The 11,379-nt window shown below is 44.6% G+C and overlaps 1 protein-coding gene across 1 annotated transcript; it reads right to left on the bottom strand.

Annotated features, from left to right (window-relative positions):
- Nucleotides 1-1,998: 1,998 nt before the first annotated feature.
- On the bottom strand, nt 1,999-10,814 carry LOC137345719 (probable G-protein coupled receptor 139). Its single transcript, XM_068008984.1, has 2 exons — nt 10,748-10,814; nt 1,999-2,909 (listed from the first exon to the last, which is right to left on the bottom strand). The coding sequence occupies exons 1-2, from the start codon at nt 10,812-10,814 to the stop codon at nt 1,999-2,001; spliced, it is 978 nt and encodes a 325-aa protein (XP_067865085.1).
- Between the last annotated feature and the right edge of the window lie 565 nt (nt 10,815-11,379).

Below are 11,379 nucleotides of genomic sequence, written 5' to 3'. Positions count from 1 at the left end.
GAGACATTCTTCATTAGCGGAGGGGTCAATAACCAAGGGGCATAGATTTAAGGTAAGGGGAAGAGGTTTAGAAGGGATCTGAGGAAAAAAAAGCTCATCCAGAGGGTGGTTGGAAACTGGAACATACTACCTGAAGGGGTGGTAGAGGCAGGAACCCTCACAACATTTAAGAAGTATTTAGGTGAGCACTTGAAACGTCATAGCATACAAGGCTACGGGCCAAATGCTGGAAAATGGAATTAGAATAGTTAGGTACTTGATGGCCGACACAGACTCAATGGGCCGAAGGGCCTGTTTCTGTGCTGTATAACTCGATGACTCTATGAACATCAGGAATAAAATGTCAGTGGCGGGTGTATTAGAATTCCACTGGCCCCCATGACAGTAGAGGGAAACGAGGGTAAGTCCACCACTCAACAACAACAGTTTACATTGATTTAGTGCCGTTAACGTAGTAAAACATTCCAAGGAACAGGAACGTTAATCAGATCGCAATTTGACACCAAGCAACAAAAGGGGATGTTAGGACTGGTAACTAATAGCTTGGTCAAAGAGGTAGGTTTTCAAGGTGGGGAGAGGAGGCAGAGAGACATGGATGTTTAGGGAAGGAATTCCAGAGCTTCTGGACAAGCAGCTAAAAGCACGGTCACCAATGGCAGACTGGTAGATATAGGTGTGTGCAGGAGAGGTCAGTATTGGCAGAGCACAGATTCACAGGTTAATAGAGCTGGAGAGGATGTCAGAAATAAGTGGTCTGGGGGGCTGAAGGAGGTTACAGAAAAAGGTAATATTATAGGGGCTGGAGGAGGTTACGCATATAGGGATCATTGTTTTGGCTGGAGGAGGTTACTAAGATAGGGAGGGACTGAAGAATTTACAGGGATAGGATGAGTTGTACATTTTGATGATGTTTTTGAGATAGGATGGGCTGTAAGGTTTGAGTCAGGTTACAGAGATAGCAAGGTTTTGGAACAGTCACATAAGATATCATTTGTGACTTTGATAAGGGCCGGTACTATGGCAGGGGCGGAGACCTGATTGGACGGATTCAAATAGGGAGTTCTGGGAAAGATGGGCACAGATGTGGGAAGTGACAACATGTTCAAGGACCTTGGAGAGGAAAGGGAGCTCGGTGTTTGGGCTTTAATTTGCAAGGACAGAGGGGTCAAGTGTTCAGAGGAAAGGGGAGATGGCAAATTTGACGGAGAGAGGGACAGAATGCAAGGAGAGGTAACCATTAATAATATCAACTAACATGGAGACCAGGAAGGGATTCGGCCCCATTTATCCGTGCAGCTGTCAATCTGAGGCCCCTGAGTCTGCAAGCTCCTGTGTCGAGACTGGCCCCATTCCCTCAACTGGGATCCTGTCTTCTCACTACTGGGCTTGTCCAAATGTGAACCCCCTGCCCCTCACCTCCCTGCCCCACTCCGCTCCCACACCACCATCTGACTCGGACAGAGAGAGAAACGGCAGCAACAGGTGGGGGCAATGGAAAGGAGATAGACTCAAAGTATCCCGGACAATAAATAAAAGAAGAATAAATTCATACATGAAAATTGCCAGCATATCGAACATTTTGCTTTAAGAAATCAAGTATTATTTTCTGAGCAGATGTGAGGAACTGAGAATCAAATCAGAGGAGCTGCTGACGATACTGAGGCTGCTGTTTCACTCCTGTCCTGCAGGAGGCACTCTGACCCTCCTGCTAGCCCCCTTCGTCTGCTCCTCCAAAGGTCACCTCTTGCTTGTCCTTTGGTGTGTGTGAGCACCCTTAACCAACCCTCCACCCTATACCCCGCCGCCCACCAACCCCACCAACCCCACCCCCACGCCAGTGTATTTCTGGTCATCCATCTGTCAGTCACCTCTTGCTCCTTGGGGAGAAATGTTACAGTCATGGATTCCAGCATGGACTAGATGGGCCTAATAGTCTCCTTTTGTGCTGTAAATAATTAGGACTCTATGGAAACTCTGGCAACCACCCCTGGGCTGCTATCAGTTATTTTGATTATCCATTAATTGAATAATTGATGTAACTGGATATTTCACTGCATTCTTGACCTGCTCTCTGAACTTGGACTGAGTCGCCCCATAAATAAATGTGTTTGTGCAGCAACTTAAATTCAGTAGCAAATATCCTACTTGTTGAAATATATATTCAGAATCATTGTAATTGCTGAGATTTACTCCTGCAATGTTATAATATAAGAAATCTATCACATACACCAACCACAGAAGTATGAAGTTATTGGATATGGTGAAAAGTAAAATCATAGACTTCCTTCTGCTCTCCATCTCTGGGTCACTGTGATTCTCTCCCTTGCTCTGACCCCTCAGTCTCTGACGGACTCGACTGGCCACTAAAATGTGTCTGACTGTCAGAGAGTTGAACAACAGAATTAAAGCAAATGGGAGCAATGGGGTTAAAACCTTATCAAACCAGTCAAATCCCAGCCAACTGGGATCGGTATAACAGCTTGGTTTTATAGCACAGTCCCATGGTACACCGTCGATTATCCGTCCAGGTTCATACAAATAATAGAAGGGAACATTTTTTAAACAGAGCAGAATGCCGGTTGTTGCCAGAACCACAGCCGCAGTTTTCTCAGTGCAATATTTTGTTTTCAGCTTCTGGCAACAAATGGCCACAAATCGATCAAAGGAGAACGTGACGGTGAACCAGACAGAACAGTCTGTAGCTGCACGACTCAGGGCATCAATAAAACTACACACAGGGGTGATGTCCAGGAACGATCCCGGGAAATAATAATAACTGATCCGCCAAAGTATGACCTCAGTGATTATGACCAGTAAATCCATCATTGCCATGGCCACCAGGTAGCGAGTCGTGCAAGTGGAGAGGCCGCACTTGCCCCGGGACAGGATCACAATCGCCACTAAATTAACTGAAAGAGAGAAAAGGGAAAAGATCCTGGAAATTACTGATAGAACATTCTCTGTGTCTAACCCAAACAGTAAGGTCAGGAATTTAGCACCAAAAGCAGGTGCGTTTGGGCGGGTCAGAGGTTAAAATTTAAAATCTCAACCCCGACCCCAACTGACCTCCGACCTGCGCACTTCCGAGTTTAATGGAGTTGGTAAACGGATGTGCAGGCAGCCACTCCCAGGAGGGGGTTGGCAATTTAAATACTTGAATGAGGCTGGAAGTCTGTGAATTAATCCATTTTACAGGTTTAACTGTGGCCTCCCAGGTTTCACCTTCAGATCCCACACCACACACAAAGCCACACGGAATTGGCAATCAGAACCATCCTACTATCCAGGATCACCTATCCACTCCCTCAGGATTTCAACAGCTCCCAACACTGGGATCGCACAATACCATCCAAGGATTGGACCTCCCACCCTGGCATCGCAAGCCACCCTCCCTGAGTTTGGACTGCGCCGTACCACACCCTGTGATCAGATGTATCTACCACCTGGCACTGGGTTCCAACACCCTCAGGATCAGACTGTCCTGACCAGGATCGGATCCCACTCCGTATTAACACCCCCTCTCCCATATCAGACCACCTTCCCAGGTTCGGAAGCCCCAGGAATCAGGTCTCCCATCGTGTCTTGGATCAGACACTCCCCCACCAGCACCCTCTATACTGACTGAGTCCAATCTCCAGATTGGGAGACCCCTCCCCAGGATTGGGATCAGACATTACCTGCTCCCCTTCTCGGGACTCAGCCCACCTTCCAGGTTAGAAGACTCCTTCCCGGGAATGGTAATCAGAAACTCCCTCTTCCCCTCGCTGGATGAGGTCCACCTCAAGCATATGAGCCCTGGGTCGAGGAATAGGCAGTGACCCTCCCCTCCCTCCTACCACTTCTCCAACATTCCAGGAAGAGGCAGAGCCAATGTTTCAGGTCAGTGACCCTTCACTGACCTGAAACGTTGGCTCTGCTTCTCTCTCGACAGATGCTGCCAGACCTGCTGAGGATTTCCAGCATTTCTTGTTTTTATTTCAGATCTGGGATTGGACACACCAAGATATCATCAGCCCCCGCCTCCCTCCCCCATACCCAGAGGTCAGAGTTTGGACCGCCCTTCTCCTGAGGCCTGCTCCAGAGTCCTCCCTGCCCGACTGCAAGCCAAGCCTGTCAATGAGGCTGACTTCTGTGTGGGGAACCTGTCAAGAACAAAAGAGGCAGTCTGTGGAGTTAAAACTCAAACCTCACTCCCCACCTATGTCACCCACCCCTGTTCATATCGAGGCGTATGTATTGGAATAAAAACAAAATACTGAAACTGCTGAAAATCTAATAAAAACAGGACAATGTTGAAAACACTCAGCAGGTCTGGCAGCATCTCTGAAGAGAGAAACAGAGTTAACGTTTCCGGTCAATAGGCTTTCATCAGAACTGGAAGATATTAAAGCAATGATGGAGCCAGTGAAAGTGGGATATAAGGGGAAGAAAGAAACAAGGGAAAGGCCTGTGATAGGGTGGAGGGCAGGAGTGATTCAATGACAAAAGGGACGATGGTGCAAGGTGAATGGTCCAGAAGAGTTTGAAATGATTGCAGGAGAGTAACAGAGGGGGAGGGGAGCATGGGAAATCTGGCATAGACGAGAATGCTTCAGTCGCCTGGAAAGTGACAGAGAATGGTGGGTTGATCCCAGGGGTGTGGACAGCCTGCCAGTTGTGTGCCAATAGTGGATCCCCACCCCACCAGCCCTCACCCCCTCCACTCGCAGTGACTCTGCAGACGTCATCCCCCATTACTAGCGCAGGCCATCCAAGAAATGGGAGCAATCATTGTAACCTCAAATAAAAACAAGAAATGCTGGAACCACTCAGCAGGTCTGGCAGCATCTGTGAAAAGAGAAGCAGAGTTAACGTTTCGGGTCAGTGACCCTTCTTCGGAACTGACAAATATTAGAAAAGTCACAGGTTATAAGCAAGTGAGGTGGGGGTGGGGCAAGAGATAACAAAGGAGGTGTAGATTGGACAAGGCAGCATAGCTGACCAAAAGGTCACGGAGCAAAGGCAAACAATATGTTAATAGTATGTTACTCCATTCCATTCTCCCAATTTCTCCGTCTCCGACGCATCTGCTCAGATGATGCTATCTTCCATGACGGTGCTTCTGATATGACCTCCTTTTTCCTCAACCGAGGATTTCCCCCCACTGTTGTTGACAGGGCCCTCAACCGTGTCCGGCCCATTTCCCTCACCTCTACCCTCACCCCTTCCCCTCCCTCCCAGAACCGTGACAGGGTACCCCTTGTCCTCAATTTCCACCCCATCAGCCTCCATATCCAAAGGATCATCCTCCGCCATTTCCGCCACCTCCAGCGTGATGCCACTACCAGTCGCATCTTCCACTCCCTTCCCCTGTCAGCATTCCGAAGGGATCATTCCCTCCGCGACACCCTGGTCCACTCCTCCATTACCCCCACCACATCGTCCCCGTCCCATGGCACCTTCCCTTGCAATCGCAGGAGGTGTAATACCTGCCCATTTACCTCCTCTCTCCTCACTATCCCAGGCCCCAGCACTCCTTTCAGGTGAAGCAGTGATTTACTTGTACTTCTTTCAATGTAGTATACTGTATTCGCTGCTCACAGTGTGGTCTCCTCTACATTGGGGAGACCAAGCGCAGACTGGGTGACCGCTTTGCAGAACATCTCCGCTCAGTCTGCAAGCAGGACCCTGAGCTTCTGGTTGTTTGCCATTTCAACACTCTCCCCTGCTCTCATGCTCACATCTCTGTCCTGGGATTGCTGCAGTGTTCCAGTGAACATCAACGCAAGCTCGAGGAACAGCATCTCATGTACAGATTAGGCACACTACAGCCTGCCGGACTGAACATTGAGTTCAATAATTTCAGAGCATGACAGCCCCCCATTTTACCTTCATTTTTAGTTATTTTTTCTTCCTTTTTTTTCCTTCTTTTTGTTTTACATTCTTTTTTACATTTTTTACAATCTTTTTTTTTTGCATTTATTTCATTTCAGCTTAGTTCGTTCAGATTGCTTACTCACTGTTTTTTTTCAGGCTTTCACTTGCTGCCGATATTCAGTGCATTAATACCTAATCTGTACTAATGCCTTGTCTTTCAACACACCATTAACATATTGTTTGCCTTTGCTCCGTGACGTTTTGGTCAGCTATATGGCCTTGTCCAATCTACACCTCCTTTGTTATCTCTTGCGCCACCCCCACCTCACTTGCTTATAACCTGCGACTTTTCTAATATTTGTCAGTTCCGAAGAAGGGTCACTGACCCAAAACGTTAACTCTGCTTCTCTTTTCACAGATGCTGCCAGACCTGCTGAGTGGTTCCAGTATTTCTTGTTTTTATTTCAGATTTCCAGCATCTGCAGTATTTTGCTTTCATTGTAACCTGAAGTTTTTAATCTCAGTGTTGAGTCTGACAGGCAATAACATGGCGAATTGAAAATTCTGGTGATTTTCCTTTTTGAGATTCAGTGGAAGAATGTTGGCGATCAAGCATAGAGAAGTGAGAGTGGGACTGTGATTTCGAATTAAAAGGACAAAAGACTAGAACCTAATGCTCACACTTGCAGACTGAACAACGAGTCCGGCAGCACAATCAGTCAATTTCCCTTTGCTGCTCTCCCAATGTACGGGAGACTCCATCGTGAGCAGCGAATACTGTTAATAAATTGAAAGACGTACAAGCAAATCACTGTTTCACCTTGCAGAAGTGTTTGGGACATGGGAAGGGAAGATGTAAAGGAGCAGGCGCTATATCTCCTGTGCTTGCACGGGGAAGTGCCTGGAGAAGAGGAGCTGAAGTTGAGGTTGATTGAAGAGTGGACAGGGTGTCCCGAGGGGCAGGGTGATGGGAAATAAGCAGAATATAGTTTGAGTTTGAACTTGGATCGAAGTTGTACAAATGTTGGAGGCTGATGCGCTGAATGTGGAGGTTGGTGGGGTGGAAGTTGAGGACAAGGGGAACTTTATCGTGGTTCGGTCAGGGAGGGGAAGGGATGAAGTCAATAAAGTGAGCAATGGAATGGATATGGTCGAGGGCCCAGTTAACCATAGTGGAGGGGAATGCTTGTTGAGGAATAATGAAGACATTTCAGAAGCACTGGTGTGACAGGTAGCATCATTGGAACCGATGAAATGGAGATGGAGAAACTGGGATAATGGAAGAGTCTTTGCAGGAAGCTGGGTGGAAGTATAATCATGATAGCTGTGGGAGTAGGGAGATTACAGTAGATATTGGTGAATAGCCAATCTCCTGAAATGGAGATAGAGAAATTGAGGAAGGGAAGAGTCACAAATGGATCACGTGAAGATGAGGGAGTGGTGGAAATTAGAAGCAAAGTTGATAAAACTTTCCAGTGCAAGGCAAAAAGAGGAAATGACACCAGCAGATATATTGAAGTATTGGGGGAAAATGTGATGGAGGGGACCTGAGTAGGATTGGAACAAAGAATGCTGCATGTATCCTACACAAAGGCGGTATAGCTAAGACCCATACAGGCTCCCACTGTGCAACCACTTAAGCATAGAATATCCCAATGTTTACACCCCACGTCCATGCACCTATACTTTACAAAAGGGTTCCTGGACAGGGATCAGGATCAGGAACTTGCGAGCGTTTTCATTCCCAGTCCAGAACCAGTGAAAAAGAGAGGAATTCCAATGGGAATGGAGAATGAATGGAACAAAGCAAGATCAATTCCAAATGGGACCCTCGGAATGTACCAGCAGGTTGAGGAAAATTGGTTGGGAAATGGCCGCATAGTGTCTGTCAGGCAAGTTACCATCCAGTGTGAGTTTAAGGACAGCTCGGGTTTACTGGGTTTTGGACCAGAGAGGGGCAGACGGACATGGGCAGGAATGTAACTGGAATTCTGGAGCACAGCTCCAAGGTCAGAAGGAAGGAAGTCACGGGTATTGGGACAGTCGAGGTCAGAATGAACTAGTGGGTGAAGATTCAGAGCCTGAAGAGGGGAGAGAGATCTCTGAGGGGAGAAACTAAACTGTCAAATAACAGTGAATAAATTCATCAAAAAACTTCAAGACATTTAAAGTATAAAGTCGGGAGACATTTGATAAAATAATCAAAGAGAGGGTAAATTCTCTGGCTTGGATGAATTGCATCCACACAAACTAAAAAAGATAGGGAAGAGATAGCAGAGGCACGATTAACTGTTCATTAATAAACATCAGAATAGGGAATAGTGCCAGAGGACAGACGGACAGTTAATGTGATTCTTATATTTTAAACAGAAGATAGAATAATTCCAAGGAAATATAGATCAGTTAGGATAACGTCAGTGGTAAGAAAAATAATGGAATTCTTAATCGAATGGAATCCTTAATCAAAGATGTAACAGAAAAACGTGGATGAACACAAAATATGATAGAGTAGTCAACACATATTCCAAAAGGAAGGTCATACTTGACCAACCTTATTGAATTCTGTGAACAGGTATCAGAAAGACAGGATAAGACGAGCATTGTAGATGTAAAATACTTTGATTTCCTGAAGGTATCCAATAAAGTACCACACAGCAGACTCATGACTAAAGGCAGAGCAAGTGCAGTTCACAGACAAGCAGCAGAATGGACAGTAAACTGGCTACAAAAACAGAAAACAGGGAGGAGGGGTTTAAGGTATTTCCTAAGATTGGCGGAAGGTGGGAAGTAATGTTCCACAAGGATCAGTGCTGGGAACATTGTCGTTCACCATTTACATAAAAAATATGGACTTGGGAAGCAGAAGCACAATTTCAAAAGTTGCCGACAAATCCAGATTGAGAGTACAATTAATACAGAGAAAGAATGCAACAAAATACATGAAGATATTAATAAATTAATAAAAGAGCACAATGGACATTTAAATGCCAAATTAATTCCAGTATAGCTGTGTGTGAGGCGCTGCATTTTGGCCGGAAAAATAAACTTCCCAATAATCCTTGGAAAATAAGCATCTAAATGGGGTTGAGGTGAAAGAAAGGTTCTGGGGGAATGATTCACAATTCATTTAAAGTAGTAACACAGGTGAACAGGGCTGTAAAAAGGCAAACACAGAGCTGGAGTTTATTTTGAGAGGAATAGAATTGAAAAAACAAAGAGCTGATATTAAAATAATATCGATCCTTGGTTATGCAACACTCAGCATATTGTGTACAGTTCTGGTCTCCATATTGCAACAATGGATATTGATACACCGAAGAAGATGCAATTATTTTAACCAGGAAGATACTAGAACTGAGAGAAGTGCACTATTTATTTCATCATTAACATTTTACCAATGTTTTTCTTTACAACCTGCTCTTTATCATGAAAGACTAATGCGTATATTCCTCAGTTATGGATGTCCCTCCTCACTGGGACACACCTCACTGAGCTCAGGTCAGGATTGGGACGTGTTACATGTGTAAAGGCTCTGCATCATAGATAAGAAATGATCCGTGAAATCTTAAACAGTTAGAAAACTGGATGTTACATCCTTTAAGATAATTAAATTCACCACTCATGATCCACAGACTCTCAGGATCATGTCGGGGGTAGGGGATTAATCAACATTAAAATAACTATTGTGTTAACAGTAACTGCACTCAGGGTAAGACTAAGTCATTATCCAGAGGATATACACACTGTAGCAGAGCTGCCCTGCGGTTTAACCATCAGTAAATAGTTCAATAGAAAGCGACCAATATGAATAGATTTCACTCCGTACACGTTACCAAACAACAGCAAAAACCTTCCATTTTGTAATCAATTACATTCATAAAACAAATAGGGACAGCCATGGGCTGGAGAGATCAGTCACTCGAAACAATGATTTCAAAATAGAACCAGTTTGTAAAATTACACTCAGTAATTCGACAGTGACAGATACGACAGTGACAGATACTCCAGTAACACATGGTCACTGGGGTCAGGTATTCCATTCTGGTTAAGACCCTCACTCAGTAAAATTCTACAGTTATGGATACTCCCAGTAATACATGGCCACTGGGGTCAGGTGTTCCACTCCATTTAATGACCCACACTCAGTACAATTCCACCGTGACAGATACTCCCAGTAATACATGGCTACCGGGGTCATGTGTTCCATTCTGGTTAGTGACCCACATTCAGTACAATTTCACAGTGACTGATACTCCCAGTAATACATGGCTACTGGGGTCAGGTGTTCCACTCCGGTGAGTGACCCACACTCAGTACAATTTCACAATGACAGATACTCCCAGCAGTACACGGCCACTGGGGTCAGGTGTTCCACTTAGGTTATTGACACACACTCAGTACAATTCTACAGGGATGGGCAGTTCCAGTAATACATGATCACTGAGATCAGGTGTTCCACTTAGGTTTGTGACACACACTCAGTGCAATTCTAATGTGATGGACAGTCCCAGTAACACATGGCCACTGGAGTTAGGTGTTCCAATCCAGTTAGTGACCCACACTCAGTTTAATTTTGTACTGACTGATATTCCCACTGATACCTTCCCTCAAAGAGTTGCCTTCACTGAGGTCTAATTCAACATTTCTCAATATTCTACTAAAAACAGTAACTTGATAATCTAGAAACAAACAGAGGTTTATTATCAGATGAGGAAATAGTATAAAATAACAGATAATTCAAGATATTTGATGTAGGTAAATATTATCTCTGATCGGGTGTCTGTATATCAATGTCCACTAGATCAGCAATGTAACATTATCAGTCGCAGAGAAAAGCCAGAAATCACCTCACACACATATTTACTCAATTTTAATGGTTATAGTCACTTACAAGGAACACCACTGACAGCCAGGATGAGGTAATATATTTTCCTGATGCTGTAAAATGCTTCATACATTTTCTGTGTGAATTGATGGGTCCCTTCGTGCTGCACACAATCTCTCTGAATTAAACTCTGAGGTAATACACTCCCAGCGACTGTAATTTATACCCTATGGGATCGCCATGGGGATATTGAGGTTGCAACAATTTTCAATTTTTTTTTAAAGTTTGATCAAAATTACGACATCAAGTTCAGTCCATATTGTAATAAAATATATTTATTTCTGAGACTGAATTGGAAAACTCCAAAAACTTGGCACTTCTGATCACATTAATAAACTAATGGAAATTAGAAGCTGAATTCTCCATTCTCCCAGCAATGAGATTGTTCTTTCAAACACCATCACTCTCATCTCTAGATCTCATGTTGTTTCAGTGATGTCCTTCACTCGACTGTCACCATTCAGTAATTTACCTCCAAATATTAAAGTGTCCTCTCAGGGCTGCTCCACTGCACTCTGGGATGTGGCTTCATTTTTTAACTGTGGGCCTTCAGTTCAGTGATTAAAATGGGTTATTTGTGACTATGCATCGCACAATTCAACTAAAACAGCATCTGCAACTTATTCAACCCCACAAAC

This window comes from Heterodontus francisci, chromosome 29, assembly GCF_036365525.1.
Source record: "Heterodontus francisci isolate sHetFra1 chromosome 29, sHetFra1.hap1, whole genome shotgun sequence".
NCBI classification, from domain to species: Eukaryota; Metazoa; Chordata; class Chondrichthyes; order Heterodontiformes; family Heterodontidae; genus Heterodontus; species Heterodontus francisci.
This window is presented reverse-complemented; position numbering and strand designations above follow the sequence as displayed.